The 18,961-nt window shown below is 51.4% G+C and overlaps 1 protein-coding gene across 7 annotated transcripts in view; it reads left to right on the forward strand.

The window, feature by feature from the left end:
• Positions 1-18,961, forward strand: part of SZT2 (SZT2 subunit of KICSTOR complex) — a gene marked incomplete at its 5' end in the record, with an annotated part of 55,681 nt that overhangs the window by 11,348 nt on the left and 25,372 nt on the right. For all 7 annotated transcript variants that reach the window (XM_082765674.1, XM_082765678.1, XM_082765675.1 and 4 more), the window contains 27 exons: positions 1,473-1,704; positions 2,324-2,453; positions 3,671-3,813; positions 4,411-4,563; positions 4,824-4,938; positions 6,622-6,827; positions 7,226-7,450; positions 7,816-7,894; positions 8,252-8,349; positions 8,574-8,742; positions 9,208-9,322; positions 10,823-10,936; positions 11,405-11,602; positions 11,720-11,832; positions 12,337-12,478; positions 12,866-13,030; positions 13,753-13,957; positions 14,195-14,307; positions 14,783-15,041; positions 16,355-16,520; positions 16,603-16,695; positions 16,876-16,957; positions 17,072-17,353; positions 17,716-17,854; positions 18,107-18,223; positions 18,320-18,383; positions 18,713-18,898. In XM_082765674.1, coding sequence (XP_082621800.1) covers positions 1,473-1,704; positions 2,324-2,453; positions 3,671-3,813; positions 4,411-4,563; positions 4,824-4,938; positions 6,622-6,827; positions 7,226-7,450; positions 7,816-7,894; positions 8,252-8,349; positions 8,574-8,742; positions 9,208-9,322; positions 10,823-10,936; positions 11,405-11,602; positions 11,720-11,832; positions 12,337-12,478; positions 12,866-13,030; positions 13,753-13,957; positions 14,195-14,307; positions 14,783-15,041; positions 16,355-16,520; positions 16,603-16,695; positions 16,876-16,957; positions 17,072-17,353; positions 17,716-17,854; positions 18,107-18,223; positions 18,320-18,383; positions 18,713-18,898 — 4,103 coding nt within the window. The remainder of the gene's footprint in view (positions 1-1,472; positions 1,705-2,323; positions 2,454-3,670; positions 3,814-4,410; positions 4,564-4,823; positions 4,939-6,621; positions 6,828-7,225; positions 7,451-7,815; positions 7,895-8,251; positions 8,350-8,573; positions 8,743-9,207; positions 9,323-10,822; positions 10,937-11,404; positions 11,603-11,719; positions 11,833-12,336; positions 12,479-12,865; positions 13,031-13,752; positions 13,958-14,194; positions 14,308-14,782; positions 15,042-16,354; positions 16,521-16,602; positions 16,696-16,875; positions 16,958-17,071; positions 17,354-17,715; positions 17,855-18,106; positions 18,224-18,319; positions 18,384-18,712; positions 18,899-18,961) is intronic.

The following is an 18,961-nucleotide window of genomic DNA, read 5'->3' on the forward strand; positions in this document are numbered from 1 at the left end:
ATGAGCTAGACGAAAAATAAGTAGGAATTTACTTATCATGTTTGCTGTTGATGAAGTAGGAAGGCTTTGTTATGAGAACCAAAATATTGTGCAGAAAGCAATGGATGAGCAGTAGGAATAAGATGCACTTTAGCAGCATGAAATGGGAAGACATCCATTCATAAATTCTTGCTTATACATCCATTTATAAATACTTGTTTGTGGATAGTTCGTCATAGGCTGCTGGCTATGGTTTAGTTTAACCTGCACAGTAAGAGCTGAAACTGGATGAGGATTTCTCCTCCTAGTACATGCTTCTTACCGATTTTCTGGTAACGAAACTTCTCAGAATATAAAGAATTTCAGCAAAACAGCAGCTAAGCATGAATTGGGCATGTATTCTGAAAGGCTGCTTCTAAATTTTGGTGGGTGCTCTAAGGCAGCCTTCTAGTAGGGACCAGGGGAATAAAAAGCGAGATAGCTTTAAAGTGTCATGTAATCAGCCCATGAAGGAGGTGGCGTGATGTATCTGTGACAGCAGCAAATGCAAATTTGCAGGAAACAAGATCTAGGCTGATGCCCTGTTCGGATGGTTTCCAGCACATCTAATCGCTCACCTCACAAATTCTGCAGGTCTGGCAAACTGGAGAGCAGGCTGGACATCAGAACAGATGATCGAGCAGTTGAAACAGCAGCATGGTGCTGCTGTAGAAAATCATGTGTTCCCTGGGTTGTTTTGGTACCAAATACATGTGCACAGTCAGCAGGACTGGGACATTTTCTGCTCTTCTGGCTCAGTGAGGCTTGCTGTCGGGTGTTTGCGTTAATTGTGCTAGAGGTGCAATGGCTGTCTGAAAGACAGATAAAACTGCAGTGTGAAGAGTGGGTGAATATTGTCTTAACTTATTCACTTTGGGATCAGCAGAGGAGAAGGTAAGCATGGTGAGAAGCTCTTGATACTTGAAGATTCTTGAAGATTGCATGAAATACTCTCTGTGCAGGAAGAATGTGCAGTTTAAATCAAGAATTGGTCCTCACCTTCCATGGCAAGGACCTTCCTTTTTGATCAGGTCCCATCATGTCCAAACGTCCATGTTTCTGCGGTGGGATAGATTTAGGTGCAGTCTGCAGAGTTAAGTTTTAAAGGCCTTGCTCATCTGTGCAAAGCAAAAGTTTTCATGGAAACAAAGCTTAGACTGTAAAGACAGCCCATTGCAAATGTCAGCATCTCCTCCAAGTTTCAGTTGCCTTCTGTAGTTTAGATAGTATGTGTACATGTAAAAGACTGTTCACCAAATGCTGTTGAGCAAGCAAAGCCTCCCTCTGTTGGAGAGGAGAGAGAATGACTTTGGTTAGAGCAGCCAGTTTTTAGATGACTTTGCCTTCCTCATGGTCAATAAACAATCTCTGTGTCCTTGGGAGCCCATGGTCAGAGATAAAGCTCAGCTGTTTGCAGAACAAGCACTCCTAACTATTCCTCTGCTCTCACACAGGTGGGTCTCAGCTGGAGGTGAAACTCGTGCTGCTTTGGAAGCACAACATGAGGATAGAGTACTTAGCTGTGACACCCTGGCCGCTGGACCCATCAAAGCGCAGCACGTGGGTAGAGGTGACGATGGAGGGGAGCTACGACATCTTGCACGACATCAGCTGCACCATGAGGAAACCCATCACCAGTCTGTACCGCACGACAGTCATCCGGCGCTTCTGGAACACCTTGCAGAGGTGAGCTGCACCATCCCTAGCAGTTCTGGCTCCATTGTAACCAAAAAATCCCCTCCTTGGCATGCGTGGGCATGGGTTATGCAGGTGGCCTTCCCAGTCCAGGGTCCCAAAAGAATGTGCTTCCTAGGCATAGGCACCACTGGCAACAAGCTTGCCTTCCGGCCAAGGAAAATGTTCGAACTGGCCTGTGACCTAGTCCATAATGTTGCTTCATGGCTAAGGTACTGCTTCTTCTGAGTCCTGATGCTGTGATGTGAACCTTAAGTCTGACTGCCATCCCATGGAGGTGGTGTGTTCCTACAGCTCTGCCTTGTTCTGAAGGCTTGTGCTGCAGTAGGTTTATATGCAGTAGCTGTGCTGCACCGTGACACTAGGAAAACCCCTCATGTCTCCTAGGCCTGAGGGTTATAACAATTTCCTGGCCAGGGTGACCACTGCTCCCTGCTGCTCTGCAGATTTCTTCCTTAGCACTTCTTTCCTAACTTTGATCATCTGTCTTTTGAGCTGGGGCAGATGGGCTCCCAAGACACAGGGAGTGTTGCACGTACAGCCACTGGGTGACTGAGGCATTGAAGGGGAGAACATGGGTTTGTGTGGCTAACTGCCTCTTCTCTTTCAGCATCAACCAGACAGATCAGATGTTGGTTCATCTGCAGTCTTTTGACACAGTCCCAGAACACTTCACCATTCCTGAGAGCACCAAGAATGGGGTGCCTCTCTTCTACATCCCCCCAGGCTCCACCACCCCGGTACGTCCCCTCTCTGTGCCGTTTAGTGTAGGGCAGGTTGTTTCTCCTGCCTGTTCTCTACTGCACCCGGGCATGCTGAGTCCCAACAAGCAACAAAGTTCTGTAACTCAGTCTTCGTTTCTTGCTCTTTGTCCCAATCAGTAACAGTTCAAGTACAATTCAGTACCTGTGAATGTCCCATTCCATGATATTTCCCCTCTGCGACATCACTCTGTCATTATAGCTGCAGCTACACCTCTAAGCCTCACAGCAAGTCTCCTAAGCATGCTGCAAGGCCTTCTCTTGCAGAGATGTGTGAGACTGATGGGCAAGCTGACACTACTGCCATGCTTTTTTCAATGATATGCGTGGAGTTGCTGCTGGCAGCCTTGTACCCTGGTGATATATTATGAGGTGAAGATAGGTTTTACTAAATGGCTTTTATTTAATAGGCTCATTGCTCTGAGCACTTGTGAAGGGTGAAAGAGACGTATTTGTCACCAGCACAGCAAAAACAAAAAATGATCAGCTAAGTTTCCACTGTGAAGTTCACAGAGCAAAAGTGCTAACATGCTACCTGATCCTTGCTAGTAGCGTCCTTGGCTTTGGCGGAAGATGATGACTAGCAGATATCAAAGTTAGGAGAGCTTTCATTTAAATTTCATTGCTCAAGCCCTTTACTCCTTAAGCTTTATGTAATAAATTTACTCTCTGTATGAATATACATCCCGCGGTGTGTCTGGAGCATCCCATCTTATGGCTAACCACTTTATTCCTGTGTCAGCAGTGTTGCTGTAGTTGGTGGAACTACAGTGTTACCGTACAAGCATGCTAGAGTTGCCAGGTGCCACCTATTGCTGGTACGCTATTTGCATGTGCTCTCTCAGGTTGGTTTTCTCAGTGTTTAACTGTTCTGCTGACACAAGCCAAATATCCTGCTATCAGAAAAGGCACCATTACATATGCAACCTCTTCTGTAGTTGAATTACTTGCTGCTAAGTAGCTAAATTCCTAATTAACTTGACATTTCAGAAGCCTTATTTATTTTTACCTGTGTTGTACTGTTTCAATGTGAACACGTTATTTTCTGTGAGGCAGTTTTTGAAAGCCAGGGATGTGGCTAGTCTTCTAGACCAACACAGCTGGTCACGAGAGAAATCCCTGTGCTCTCTGGGTGGAACCAGACAGGTTCTTGCTGACCATTGCCTCTTACCTGTCCATCCTGTCATTTTTCTCAGGTGCTGTCCCTGCAGCACAGCGGGTCTGACTCGAGCCATTCCCAGTTTGCCTCCTACTGGAAGCCTATCCTCTCCATGGATGCCAACTTCTGGCAGCGTTGGCTGCACATGCATCGCATCGTTCTCCTCCTGGAGCATGACACGTATGTAACTGGCAGGGCTGAGCCTGCGTGCACAGGGTAGGCCAGCCAGGGAAAGCACAGCTTCGAATTGTCCAGCCAAACACTGGAAACTGCATGCCAGTTCAGTCCTGCTACAGAACTGCAGGTGTCTGTGGCCAGGGGACGAGCTTTGCTCTCTGGATCTGACAGATGGTAAAGGCTCACTTCTCTGAGAGGGACTGTGGTTGGGAAGTCAGCTTTTGGTGAGAGGGAGTTTGTTCTCGAGAGTATAAATTGTTTCTCAAGTCCTTGGGTTTGGATTGCCTGACTGCAGGGGATGTGGGCCATACAGTTGAAGCTATCCCACAGGCTTTTGTTTGCTTTTTGTATGGAGGGAGTTAGAAACAGTACAAGAGTGTGCTCTCTGCAAGCTGGAGAATGGGGTCCCTGTGCGCTCTGGGAGAGTGGCTCCTGCTCACGAGCATGGGATATGTTTGGGTATGGGTGGTAGGAGGGTATGTGCCGCAAGAAGGCTGTGCTGGTTGGATGAGTTGCAATGAATGTAGCAGAGTCTCTCTAAGTTTTGGGGAGGAGAAGAGAAACTGTGGTTTTTAAATGACTGTTTGCTGCACTCTGCAGGCCTGTGCCCAAGCACCTGCACACGCCGGGCAACAACGGCCGCTACAGCACCATCCAGTGCCGCATCTCCCACTCCGCCCTTACCTCCCTGCTGCGGGACTGGAGCAGCTTTGTGCTGGTGGAGGGCTACTCCTACGTCAAACTGATCCATGGGTGAGTGGCTTGGAGACAGTCCTGTGTGGGGAATTGGGCGCGTGGCCAGGCCAGAGATCCAGTTAGACCGGTGTGCTGTGGTGGGCCAGAAGCTGATGTCTAGAGCAAGGCACACGGATGTAAAACTCTGTATTCTGAACTGCTGCCACGGGGTTTCAGCAGAGCCTGGAGGGAGAGGGAAGGTAGGTGGGGTGTGTGTGCTAGAACTAATGAATTGCTGTCACATTTTGTTCAGCCCTGTCTTAATCCATCCTCCCTAGCTCTGAGGATCCTACTCCTTCCTCATTCTACGTGGTGCGGATCATCTCCAAAGCTCCATGCATGGTTCTCCGACTGGGCTTCCCCATTGGCACACCTGCACAGGCCAGGAACAAGGTGAGAGCTGGCTGCCTGCCTCCTGGGGTAGGAGCAAAGCAAGTAGTTTTGGATGTGGAAGTGGTGGGTAGATCACAGGCAACGTTCTAACACATTAAGGCTTAGGTAGGTGTGAATTTACTGTTACAGGAAGGAACAGTTTGGACAAAGCTTTCTTTGTTAAGTCTGTGAAAGATCTAAACCCAAAAACTCGAAGATCAATAAAGAGCTGGTCGCATGAATGCTCTTCCCACTACTTAATAGAATTGTGGGCCTTGAAATGACTCACAGGTTATCTAGACTATCCCTGTGACCAAAGCACGATCAATACTGTTTGTCAGGAGCAGCAGATACTTGTCTGACTCATCTGTGGAGACCTCTAAGATGGATGTATTACATGTTCCCTAGGCTATCTGCTGCAGTAGGTGGTAAAGTGCAAGTATGTATTGTATAATCTAGGCAAGGAGGGGTTGGAGTTAAGATGCAAACAATGCCCTGCGTGACCACTACAGGGATGGAAAAAAAGTGGCACACAGAGAATGCTTTAGAGAGATGCAAGTCTGCAAGATAGACTTCTAATAACCCCTTTGTGCCCAAAGAAACGGGCTGCCCCGGTCAGATTCAGAAAGTAGGGTAACTGAACTGTTTCCCTAGCTCCAGTGGCAGAGACAAGTCTAAGTGTTCCTAGGTAAAACAGTAAGCGTGACAGAGATGTCCTACTAGTAATCTGTGTGAACCTTTTGTTATAAACAAGGGGTTGTTCATTAAACCTTGATCTTTGGGCTTCATGAAAAAAAATCTTTGGTATGTCTCACTTAACTTTAGAGTTAGATTAGTCTGAGGAGAAGCTGACATACACGAAGGACCACTGCTTTTTGAGATAATGATGACCCTAGATAACACTGACTGCTCTGGCAATCGGGGGGACCTGCCCTTTCAAGTCATTAGGAGATCTAGGCTTTGGGTGCTGGTTGCATGGACAGGTTTTATGAAGGAGTTCTCTCTAGCAGGTATAAGTTAAAACCTGCCTCTTGAAGAAGGTGTGAGCCAGGCACCATACCCTGCAGCTGTGGGCAAGCTCCAGAGCATTGCAACAGGAGCTGTAAATCATAAATTGTATAATGCACAATCCTTTTTCTATTCGCTTTTCACCTGCCAAAGGTCGTTTGGACAGTAGTTTGGAAAAAATAACCTACCTTAAAAAATCAGTTAGTCTGTTGAAATCTTTTACTGTAGAGATTTGACAAATGAATATGATAGTGGGGGAATATATCAGCTGTGGGAACAGTGGCCCTGTCTTAAATGTACTAGTTTACATTTACTACAGGCTGTTGATGGGAGGAGGAGTGAGGGTGGGTATTTAGCCTGCTTCGGTGGAGGGGCCAGCATGCAATTCATTTATTCCTTAGAGTTATGGAAGGTGATTTCTCCAGCCTTGAAACCTTTTTTGGGTTGTTCTGACCTTTTTTGTGCTTTTAGAAAATATTTGTTGTGGTTGTTAAAATGCAGACCTAAGAACCTTGTGTCATTTTGGTCTTGGTCTTACTAGGGCTTCAGAAATAGAATGACCTTTAATTCTTCTTCAGCATATTCGAGGAGTATGTTACTCCTTTTAGTCAAGCTCTTGTTCTGGAAGTTCATTTTGCGTAGCTTGTTTCTCCAGATGAAGGTGGTCATGTTTACCTTTTGCTTCTGCCATGACAGATAGTGGAGGAGTTACGGGACCGAATCTTGCAGCTCCGCTTTCCCCACAGGGTCCAGAGCAAGGAGGCAACTCCAAAAGCGAAGAGGAAAATGCTTGGCAGCAGTTCTCCCTCCAAGTCTCCACCCGTGGCTGGGGCCCAGTCGGCCCTGTCGGACAGACCCTGCCTTGTCGTGCTGCACAAGCCTCTGGAGAAGCTGCTCATCAGGTAGCGATGGAGAGCCGGGCGGGCAGTGCGGCCTCCTTGCCCTGGGAGGTGGGAGGAAGAGGGGCTGTGGGTGGTGGTGCTGGTGGCAGGATGGGAGTGCTGTGAAGCCTGGGCTTGTGGTGCTTTGGGTTGTGTGGCTAGGAATGGTGGCAGTAGTCTGGGGGGCTGTGACTTGCAGGGAGCCTTGTTAGACAGGCAGATTGGTTGCTCTTACCAAGTGTGATGCAGAATTAAGCTTAGGCACCACTGTCTGAGCAGGATACTGTGCTGGGCTAGCCACACTCTGCTGCTGGAGGGCTCCGTCCCAGGCCCAGCAAGCAGGCTGTGAATCCAGGCAGCTCTGGTCCGGGGCAGAACATCTGTTCTACCTCAGCAAGCCGAACTTTTCTTTCTCCCAGGTATGAGAAGCTGCCTTCTGACTATCGAGCTCCCTTCATTCTCAACCTGGAGCATCCTCCGGTGTCCGGCCCGCTCACCATGGTGGCCAATCGTACTGCCTCTTCCACCCTGGCCTCGCTGTCCCGCTACTTCTACCACCAGCGATGGATATGGAGCGTCCAGTCGGGGCTGGCACCAGCCGTGCCCATCACAGCTGTAGCCCAGCTCCTTTCCACACTCACAGAGTAAGTTGCACACCTCAGTGAAAATGCTTTCTCTGGGGTGCAGATCTGAGACATAGAGTTTTGGTCCTGCACACAGCTTCCAGAGCTACTTGGGCCAGTGCTTTACCCAGATCTGCATCTGCAGTTGAGGAAAAGGAGTGTCCTGGAAGGCATACAGAAGGGCAGGGGGTGTTATTATGCCCGGAGAGTGCTGAGCTTCACTCAGGCTGTCCTGTGCAAAGTGCCACTTTGCCACATTCTCTGTGTGCAAATCCCTCCCTTGGGAAGGGAGTTGTTATGGAGTCAGGGGTTGAGTCATTCTTGTATTTAAGGCTTGCAGTACAGGTAGTGAAATCCTCTTTGCCTGACTGCCTCTCTGTTACCAGGGTCCGTCTGTCAGAGGGTTTCCACTTTGCATCCAGCGGGGATGGAATTATCAACATGGTGCTGGAGCTGCCTATACAGGTGAGCCTGGAGGCTGCAGTGGGGATGCAATCCTTTGTGGATTCACCTTCCTGTGGTGGGTGTGTGGGATTCACCTTCCCACCTGCTCCTAGCATGTACCCTTGGTGTGTATAGGGAGAGTGACCTCCTCCCCTGAAGAAAAGCAGCCTTTGGGTTGGGTCTTTTCCCGTCTTTATTGACAGTTAGAGACCTGCCTTGTTGGCAGTGACAGGCTGTACTGGAGGAGTTCTTGGGGCTGGTGCAGGCTCCCTCTCTCCACCACCATGAGCTGAAGGATGGGGCTGTGCTGTGTAGCAGGGCTCTGGGTAGGTGCAGACTGTTGCTGCTGCCCAGGCTCATGCTGTGTCTCCCCTCCAGATCGATGGCTCAAGTGAGAGCAGCAGCGGCAGAGAGAAGCACACCTGTGTTGTCCAGTACATCCTCTTCCCCCCGCATTCCACTTCCACCAAGGACAGGTGAGGCAGGACTCCCTCCTGGGGAGGGCTGGCAGCAGAGGGGGCACAGCTCCAGACTTGCCCTTCACAGGTAGCACCAGAACAGACATCTGTCACAGATAGCTCACCACAGATGGGGCTTGTTTAACATACCTGCAGTTTTTGTGACTCTTCTTGCAGCTCTGAGAGGAGCTGCACTAAGCTTCTGCCTCTGTTCTGTCTCATAAGACATGTCTTCCCTACAGCTTTTCCACGGATGATGACAATGATACAGAGGTGGAGGCCATTGAGGTGGACACAGAGCTGAACCTGGTCACTGAGTGCTGGGTAGAGCCACAGAGTGGCTACGTGCACAGTACTGCTGAGAACTGGAAGCACCTCCACGGCTTGCCCTACCAGAAAATACCCAAAGCGGTGAGTCCCTGGAAGGGTTTGGGCATGTGCTCTATTGTGAAGAGAGAGAGGGCTTTGTTGCAAGTGCACCACAACACTGCAGGTAAGTCACTGAGGGCCAGAAGAGATGGCAGTGCTGGTAACAAGAGGCTGAGATTTCTGGAAGAGGAACTGGGCTGCTGGACAGAAATGGCTTCTGAACTGCAAGGCAGGGGGTGCTCTGGGATAGGTGGTTTCAAGAGCCATTCCAGTAGAGGGGAGTGGGCTGGGTCAGAGAACGGATTGCAGGCAGCACTGCCTGTGTACCCCCTGAGCAGGGCAAAGGGAAGCTGACAGGCTGGTGAAGCAGTGGGGAGCTTTGAGAGTAAAGGGGTCAGGGGACAGGAACGTGGGTGTTTCCTCTCCATGCCTTTAAAGTGCTTTCTGCTGCATTTGGGGATAGCAAAATTCTGCTGCATACAGCTGAGCCTTGACTGCTTATTGCAGCTCTATCCACGGGACCTTGCGTGCATTGCCACCATGCTGACATTTGAGTACATCAGCCAGTTGTGCCAGAACAAGGAGTGGGTCTGCCCTCCTTCAGACACCAAAGCTACTGAAGGTGAGCACAGCGTACATGTCCTAGCAGTTCTGAAGGAGCAAAAGGCAGCTAGGCCCTGAACGTACTGGGGAATGCTAGACACTTCTGCAAGGTTGAACATGTATTTCTACAATGACTTCTTAGACTTTGATGGCTCTGGGTCACTGTCACACTTGTGCTAAGCCACCAGAGATGTGGCTTCATCCTGGGAAGGCCAAGAAAGCACCGAGACTTTCTGCCCGGACTGGGGAAGTGACGAGGTGGCTCTGCTTGAGCAGGGGGTTGGACCAGATGACCCACAGAGGTCCTTTGTGACCATAGCTCTTCTGTGAGAGGGGCTGGTTTCTGGAGCAGAAGGAAGATGAGCTCGCCCATGCAGTGATGGGCAGGGGATGCCTGGGCAGGTGGTTGTACAGAAATTGCAAATGATGCAAGCAGGAGCTCCTCCGTCCTCTGGAAACTCTTGAAACTGAGCAGCTCATGGGATACTTTTGTTGTGGTGGCCCTGTTCATCTCTAAACCCTCTGTGAATGTTCCATTATCACATGAAAATAGGGAAAGAGCTCTTGGGAGGTCTGGTCTGTCCTCTTCCTTCAGGGTAGGATCGTGCTACTCTGATCTGACAGGATTGTCGTAGTTCACTGAGAAATCCAGGAATGTGGGGGGGGGGGTTCACTCTTGCCAGGCAATCTGTTCTGGTATCTCACTGTTTTTGCTTTAAAGCTTTTCCCCAATATCTAGCCTTAATGTTGCTGCTAGTTAAGCTTCTTGTCACTAGTTTATCCCATCCTGGATCTTCCGTTTGCTTGCCTTCCAGTGGATAACACAACAGGTGTTGAGTGGTTTTGGGGGAGCTAAGATCATCCCAAAGTCTAGGGGCAGGACCTGAAGGAGCCCCATTGGGTCATTTCACTTGTCCCGTGGGAGAAGGAGAGGGCCAGGCAAGCTCAGGGCATGGAGGAGGTCAGAGACTCCTTCCTGAGTACGCACAGGAAATGTCTGCAGGGATGTGCAGAGCCTGCCGGGTGGGAGATCGCTCACAGGAGCTGGGGGGAAGAGAGAGGTGTCCTTGTCCATGGCATCTTTGGCATCAGAGGCTGCCTCTGGCTCCTAGCATGGCCGTTGGCCTCCAGCAGTGTTTTCTGTGACACTAAAGTGTGGTTCTTTGTGGGCCTGGCTCTGCTGCAGGCGGCCTGGGCTGCGTAGGGCCTCGTGGTTTCCCAGTCCCCTGGGCTTAGTGCCATTGTATGAAGATGGCACTAAGCCCAGGGGACTCCAAGAGGGAAGTACCTCTCTGCAGGTACCTCATAACCAGGTTCCAGCAGGCTTTGATCTTCCCCCACATTCATTCTTTGTATTCCTCTGCCCTCCCAAGCCGGGGGAGTTGGGGCAGTGTTGCTCTTCGCTGTCACTTGTGCTCGTGTGCTGTGTTTGGGGCTGGCGCCGTGCACGTGCAGGTGACCAGGGGGGCAGGACTCTGTGATGCCACGAGGAATGTCGTGTTCCCAATTCTTCTTCTAGATCCGGACATGGGGGCTGGTTTCCGAGTGCATGAGATCCCGTTCCAGTTCAACCTCATGAAGCTGTTGCCCAGGTGCCAGCAGGTCGAAATGTTCTTCCTGATGCTGACGAAAGGTAAGTGCCTCTTCACTGCCTGCCTTCTCCTGTCCTCTGCCTGGCTTTGGGCACCCCGCTGTGTGTTCTTGTCTCCCTGGGAAGCAGCTGGGGGGGCTGCAGTGCCTCTTCTGTTCTTCCCAGCTCTGCAGCCTGAGGGCTGTGCAGATACATTGCTTTCTTGGGATGGCATTTTTGTTGAGCTGCTTTTGGAAGCATCCAAGCTAGGCAATTGCTCTGTGTGGCAGTTTCTTGTCCTTCTCCCTGGGCATCAGAACAGTTACAGTAGCATGGCGAGTCAGGGCGGGGCAGTTCGTGAGGCTGGCACTGCATCTCTGCATCCTCCAAGGCAGCCCTGCAGAGGTGCTGGGGGAAACTTGTGGCTGTGTGCAAGTGTCACTTTGCAAGGGGCTGCTTCCTGGGAGCCTGGGCTGGTGGTGGCTGTGGAGATGCTGTCTCTGAAGTTGCCGTGGTTCTGTTTTGGAGCAGAGAATGAGGAGGTGACCAAGGACTCTTCATTTGTGCCCAATGAAATGCTACTAAACCTCTTCCATGGCTGCCTGCAGCATGACCTCAGTGATCGGGAGATCCCCATGGCTGATGCTGATCACGTGGCTTTCATGGAGCAGGTGCTGCAGCGGGACCGTGATGGCCATCAACCACCCTTCACTCTGCCCGTGATCAGAGGTAAGGGCCAGGAGCATGGCAGCAGGGACGCTGGCGGCTGGGGTGTCTCAGGAGCCTTGCTTTCTAGTCTTTTCCTCAGCTGGTGTTCCTCAGGTTGGTTTCTCTGCTCCATTCCAGAAGAAACCTTGAAAGCCTCTGGGACCGGGGAGCAGCAGGATGCTTCTGCATCCTATCATCTGGTTGGCAGCAATGGCACCAGGGATATGACTGGCTCCACGAGTACTCTGCAGGTACTGTTATGCTGCTGTCCCTCCCCTGAGTCCTCTCTGGGGCAAGGCAGCAGCTGTTGAGGATGAGGAGAGTCAGCAAACGGGTTGAGAGCATTGAGAGGCTGCTGTTTTCTCCACAACTGGCAGCAGTTTAATCTGCAGCCTGTGGCTGAAGTCAAGCAGGTATCCAGTAGATGTGTGGGCAGTTGCACTCACCATGGGCCTAGCCTGTTAGAGCAGCACTGATGATGCGCTGCAGGGAGCTCAGAAACCATAGGCAATCATTGCCTTGAGGTCAGAACCAGCCCCAGCAAAGCTGGTTGGAGTTAAGCGTCTTGTGACTGTGTGCACTGTGCTTCCTTGAGCCAGGCTGCTCTGAGAATGCTGCGTGGACTCGCCACAGAGTGATTTCAGCACCGTGCCAACCAGCAGTCGTGGAGGAACTTTCTCTGTGTGGTTGCTTCTTGCCCTGGGGTAGGCTGTGCCATGTGCTGTGAACTTATCCAGCTTCTGCTCTTTCATCAGAGCCTTGGCAACGCAGAGCTGCCTGAGGATGATGCGACCCTCAGTGATGCTTCGGGGCCCTTTCCCCCGCAGTGGCGATGCTACGCGAAGCTGGTCAACCCGCAGCACGTCTTCCTGACCTTCCTGCCAGCCACCTTCTCAGGTGAGGCCCCCTGTTGTGGGGAGGGAGAAGATCCAGCAGTCCCAAGCACCTCCTCGGGGGAAAACAATAAAAGCAGAATCAGCTCTTCTAGGATGGAGGGAAAACTGAACAGCAGAATCTAGACCCAGTGTTCTTGTGCTATATGGCCAAGAATAGAGCAGTGCCAAGTGATGAATGTCTTGTTCTCTCCTTGGACGTGGTTATGCTCACTGCTGATGGGATGGTTTGGGAGAGTCCCTGCTTGTGGGCATTGGGGCTGGTAGGCTCAGCTGGAGGAACTCTTTGGAACACAGGCAGCGGGAACCTCTGCGCTCTTGGGGATGTACATGGAGGGGTTAAGCTGCTCACACTGAACAGAGGAGGATTGTTGTGTGTTTTTTTTTCCAGATGTGCAGAAGCTGATGGCGTGTGGATTGGACAAACCTCCAAAAGATGAGAGTAGATCTGGAGAGGATACCCTGAGACCTGTCCCTGCAGAGCGAGGCAGGGCTGAGCCTGAAGAAGGGGATGCTGCAGTGCCGTTACCCACCCTCAGCATAACGCCAGCGCATGGTACTGCCCTCACAACTACGCCCGGCTAACATTAGGGCAAGGCCTTTCCTTTGCTATTCCCAAGCACCCCAGTTCCTGCTGGTGGGCAGGTTGGGTAGCAGGAATAATGCCCCACTGCAGCCTGTCAGCTCCTGCCTGGCAGTCAGCATAGTCAGGATCAGGACAAGGGGCACAGCAAAACCTCAGCCAACTTTCATGCTGTTTATGGGAGAGTGAAGGAGAGCAACATGAGCCAAGTGAGCATGGCCCAAGGCTGGCTCCTTGTGGACCGGGAGGCTGCAGGCTTATAAAGGCTACTAGGAACGGCAGTCACTGGTTTGCACAGGAAAGTCAGCAACTATCGCATTATGATCCAGGCTGGCACTACCAGCAGCGCATTGCCTCAGGGAGCAGGGCACAGGTGGTGTCTTGGTGTGTGGCATTTGGGTGATCAGCCCCTGGTGTAGTCAGCCAGGTCTGCACTGGGGATGGCAGGTTGTGCTGCTGCAGGAGGTGGTGACGGTGGTGACAGGTCACAGCTGCCCGGGAAGGACATCAGTGTGGCCGAGGCACTGTGCTGAGTGGTTGGGTGCTGGCTGGGGGAAACAGCCCAGGGGTTTGCATGGTGAGAAGCTTGTAAAACCAATACCTGCCTGTGGATGCTGCTGTAGGAGCCATGACCTTGCAGGCCAGGAATGAGGAGCCCGTCAAAGGCCTTTGTCTCAGGATTCTTTCTCTTGCAGAAGTGAGCCGTGACACTGGAGAACAGGGTGGCCCCTCACGGAGAGATGTCCACATCTCCTTCTGTCGCCAGAACTCACAAAATGAGCTAGGCGAGTGTCGCAGATTTCGCTGCCCCATTTATATCTACAGCTGCTCTCTGGAGTTGTTACGGGAGCAGCTTGTCAGCCCACGGACACATCGTCCTCCCCGGGACATCTTTTTCAGGTAATGCCAACCATAGTTGGCTCCTAGCCAGAGGGCAGAGCCGCATCCCTTGTCAGGAGTGCCCCTGACAAGAGGCTGGCTCTAGCCCTGCCTTCTTCTTTTGGCTTGGCTTATCTACCTTAGAGCAGCCACTGCCTGTGCACGTGTTATGGCTCTGCTTTACTGGCGCCAGAGCCATTTACAGTCTAAAACATGCTTTACAGGTGCTGAAGGCTTCTGTGGCTCCTTTTTTCCCAGGTCCCAGTCTCTGGAGCGTCCTCCTGCTGCTGCTTGGTTAGACCACAAGCATAAGGAGCTGGTGAGTTACTGCACGCTGCTGCAGGAACACTCCCACCAGTGCTACGTGAAAGGTGAGGAGTAGCATGATGGGGTTTGAGGCAGCGTTGGGACTGGGCCCTGGGTCTCCTTTAAGAAAGCAACGTCGTATTCTTCCTGTGATGTTACCCCGAGGAAAAAGGGAGATGTTGTGGGACAGCTCTCTCACCAGGAAGGATTTAAAGATGCCTCAGTATATTCCATGTAGGCCTTGCACTGGCTGTTCCTGGATCTGTGCAGTGCTGTGGTGGTGGGATTCCTTCTTGGGCTTCTTCTCTCACCTTCAGGGTGAGAGATCCCTAGGCCACTCTTGGCATGGCCAAAGCCAGGCTAACGCACAGTGTTAGACGTCCTGACTGAGTCTTGTCTCCCAGCACTGACTGCATTGACAGCAGCTCTGTGCTGGCACTTGGTGAAAGCCTGGTCTTTGCTCCCCAGAATGTGCCTATTGCATGATTCTTATGGCCTCACGTCCTTGCAGTGGGCTCAAGAGCTGTGTTTGATCCGTAGGGCTGTTCAAGAGCCTTCAGCAGTCACACAGCATCAGTTCCCAGGACCTGCTCACAGCCATGGACTACTGCGAGGAGCTGCTCCAGGAGATCGACATCACCAACTTCCTGCTGACAGTGTGCAGCCACGTCCGCTCCTTCCGAGAGAGCCACCAACACTTCCGTATGCACCCCAAGACGGCCAGTTTCCAAGTGGGCAGCGTAGAACAAGAGGAGGAGCAGAGCTCTAGGGAGCGGGGTGTCTTGGTCTCTGAATCCAGGTAGGGGCCCGCCTTGGTCTTGCTTGTGTTCTGAATGCTGGGCTGGGACAGATCAAGAGTCTGCTGCTGCTTCTAGGAAGAATGTCATAGGGCAGGTGTTAAGAGACGTGTGTAGGGAAAGATATTTCCACTGGAATATGCACCTAGTATGGTGTCTACCAGGACCTTCTTGTTTTTATGATCTCTGGTGACATGCATCTTCTACCTGTCTCTTGTAGTCTTATCTCGTAAGTCCCAACTGGCCTGGGCTGAAGGGCAGTTTGTCTGCAAGTAACACTCTCAGATATGTTGTTTCTGGAGCATGTGTCTCCTGCTGCCTGACTCATTAGAGATTTGCTGTTGACTCTGGTGAACAGGACAGGTGACATCAAGCTTTACCATTTGATCATAAACGTCTGTCGTGCTAGGATATTTCTGAGTTTTGTGTTGCCTCTGGAAACCTAAGGAGGGAGAAATACTCTGCCTTACTATGCTGTGTGCTGAAGAAACATTCTAAGTTCTTCATCCTCTGTTTGCTCTTGGCTATCCTTGGTTCCTTCATGTGAGTTCACTAGAATTTGTTGGGAATCCCCAACCCTATTTCTCCTCATGTTGTCAGTCAGCGAGATGAGGCTCTGTTTTTGAAGAATACTCAGTGTTTGGATAGTGCAGTCACTTCGTCAAGTGCAACTTTCACAGAGAGAAGCTGTGGGAACTTTTCTTGGTTTATAAAATACACAATCTGAGTTGGGACTGGTGATTTATAATAAACATTTCTGAAGGATGTATCTGCCATCTGTATTACTACTTTGGGCACCTGGCAGTACTCTGACCAACCTTCATTGCACTCCCCAGATCACTTTCTCTGAGTTGTAGGGACTGATTCTGTCACAGAGCCGATGTGTGTGCGTGGGCCTGAGCTTTGTGCTCTCTGTCCTGCCAAGACATCAGGAATGCTGGCATGGCAATATTTGCTGTGAAACACCTTGAACTGGGTTTTGGGAATTCACACTGCTCCAGGCTGATCTTATACTCGGCCACTTGTCTCTGTTTCCCAGGGAGGGGATAGTGTGCTGCAGAGTAAGTGACCACAGGACTGGTGTGGTTAGGCTGCCTCTGGCCTCGCTTCAGACAGTCTTGGTGCTTATCTGGGTTCGTGGGTGGGAGGAGGGCTTCTGGGGCTGCACGGGTGGGGACTGTGGGGGCATACAAGTCACCTTGTGTTTACACAGATGAGATGTGAGGAACTGTGAGGTGGGATGCTTGCTGGGTAGATAATACATATAACTACTGCTTCTTGACTCACCTGTCTGACCTGTCTGCAATCCTTTCAGTGCGGAAATGGAGGACTACAGTGAGCAGGACTCCCATAATGTTGCTAGCCCTACAGAAGAGCCGAAGAGCAGTGGGGGCACCAGTTGCTGTTCAGAGTTTCCCCTTTCACTGCTTGAAATTGGACAGCCCTGCCAGGCACACCCTGACTTGCATAAAATTATCCAGGTGAGGAACATGGAAGCTTGGCTTGGCTCCCACAGGACAGTGGAGTGAAATGTCTGCCTCATGTTTGGGATTTCTCTTTTAGGAAAAATTCCTGGAAATTGGAAGTTTACATTTCAAGCCAGTGCCATCAAATCCTCACTATTTCTTCTACTGCCCACCATCAGCCAAGAAGGAGGTAGGCATGCTGCTGCCCTGGCAGGCACCCAGTCTTTGTGGAGCGAAGTAGCTTTACTTGTCATCAGATCTGGATTTTGGGCTGGTGGACTCCTGGGCAGACTGAGCCCTTGGAGGGCATCAACAGCCTGCTTCGCTGCCTGGCACGGTTCTAGTACCTGCCCTTCTCCTCTCCCCCCAGGAAGAGGCATCCCGGGATCAGACAGACAGGAAAGGCAGTGAGGAAATGGAGGGATCAGAGGCAGAACTGGCAGCTGAAGAAGGTAAAACTTGCTTGGTCTGTCCTGGAGAAGAAAATATCTCACTGTGGTTATGTCTGTCAGAGCTTGGCTGTGTCTGGTGGGGTCTGTTTGCTAACAGGGATCCTGTGTCAACAGGAGCTGTGTCTGGGTGCTGCATTGCCACAGAGAGTGACCCAGAGCTGGAGGTGGAGTACCGTGAGAAGCTGGAGCATGAGTTCCCCGACACAGATTCCCTCTCAGATTCCAACACAGTGAACCAGGATGATGACTCCTTCAGCGTGCTGGGAGGGGACTCACTCAACGAGCAAGAGTTCCTGGAGCAGGAGATGCCCCCACTCTTTGTGCACCTCACCTGCTCTGTGAAGCTGCGCAGCCAGCACAGCTCCATGCCTGTGCAATCCCTACCAACCTGTCTAGGTAAGCACAAGCCTTGCTGTGAAGTTACAGGGCAGCAGGGCATCTGTGGAGTCCCAGCTGGGGGAGCACCCCTGGAATAAAATAAACGTGCTGTGTCCTGAACAGCACTCTCGATGGACTAGCCCTCCCTGTACTGGAGCCCCCATGGTTTCCTAGCATCAGAGAGAGACATTCTCACCAGGTCTCCCACTTGCTGTGGGTTTAATTATGGAATTACCATGGAGGATGGTGATGTTCTTGGGCCTGTCCAGGTGTGGGACAATAGCCACCTCTTGCAACCTCTCTACATACCAGCAGGCTGTGTGTGTGTGCAAGCAGAGCTGTTTGTTGTATGATGTCCTTCATCTGGGATCTCTTCTCAGGGGAAGTTCTGGGCTGTCTGGAAAGCTGCCAGGGCTTGAACACGATTGATCTGGGGGACCTCTGTGTGACACTGGACATCTTTGTGCTGACGCTACCCCTGGAGATAGAAGTTGTGAATACAGACATTCTCCACAACAGGTAGGTGGGGAGAGGCCCAGCCTTTACCCATCCTCTGCCTGCCCTTCCCAGCAAGACAGTTTCAGGTCCTCTCTCTGTACTGAGACTGGGAATTATCTTCCTCACAGAGCCTGCCACAGCCCTTAGAAAACTAAGGTTTTTCCAGGATAGGCTCACCTTTTAGAGGGATCCTTTCTTTTTCCTCTGGAGACTGTCTATTTATCCTCTTTGGCTCAGAAGCTGATGCTCAGCCCGCTCTCTCTCCTGTGGCAGATGCACCTCAGAGAGCAGTGTGTCCTTCACCCGCTCTCCTGGGCAGCCATCCTCTTTCCGGTCAGATGAGGATATCATGCACAACTTGGACCGGCTCCCGTCCACAGGAGATGAGAGGTATGGTGCTGCAGCTTTCTGTGGGCTCCTTTTGCTGCGCTGTGGTGGCTGCATGAATGAGAACAACTGATAGATTATTCTTGTGCTATTTCCTAGGCACCCTGCACTTTCCAACCTCCCTGGAGTGCACAGGCAGGCGATTGAAGCCACTATGAATGAGGTGAGGCAGCCTTGCCCGTTGCTTGCTTCTAACTGGAGCAATTTGCCACAGCACACAGTTGCTGCTCCACGCTTCCTAGCCTGTTCCAGGCTGTAGCCTCTGTCAACCGAAGTGACTTTGCTTGTATCACACAGGCTGTTGGCCTTGTGCTGCCCAAAAATGTGTAAAATCCTTACTCCAGTTGGGGTGGGACAGGGGGGCCTCTCTTCCAGAACCCTTTTCTTAGGTACAGTAAGAAAGAAATGAATAATGATGGGACTTGGGTGAAAACTGGGGCAGCCTTGCAGCTGGAGGTGACTTAGGTTGCTCTGTGTCCCTGCTCTGCTCAGATTCGCTGGCTTCTGGACGATGAGATCGTGTCTGCGCTGCGCCACTCGCAGGTCATCAGCACCTCCATCCTGCACCGGGTGGCCACCCACATCTACAACTCCAAGGGGCGGCCCAGCTGCCACAGCGAGGTGGTGCTGCTCCAGTTCGTCTTTGGACCCGAGCACTCGCTGGAGAAGTTCAAGGAGGTAAAGAGGGGGCCCTGAGGCAGCGTCCTACCCATAGTTAGCGGGATGCTTATTCTTCCCTGT

The sequence above is a fragment of the Aythya marila genome (genome assembly GCF_965140915.1).
Source record: "Aythya marila genome assembly, chromosome: 8".
Taxonomy (NCBI): domain Eukaryota; kingdom Metazoa; phylum Chordata; class Aves; order Anseriformes; family Anatidae; genus Aythya; species Aythya marila.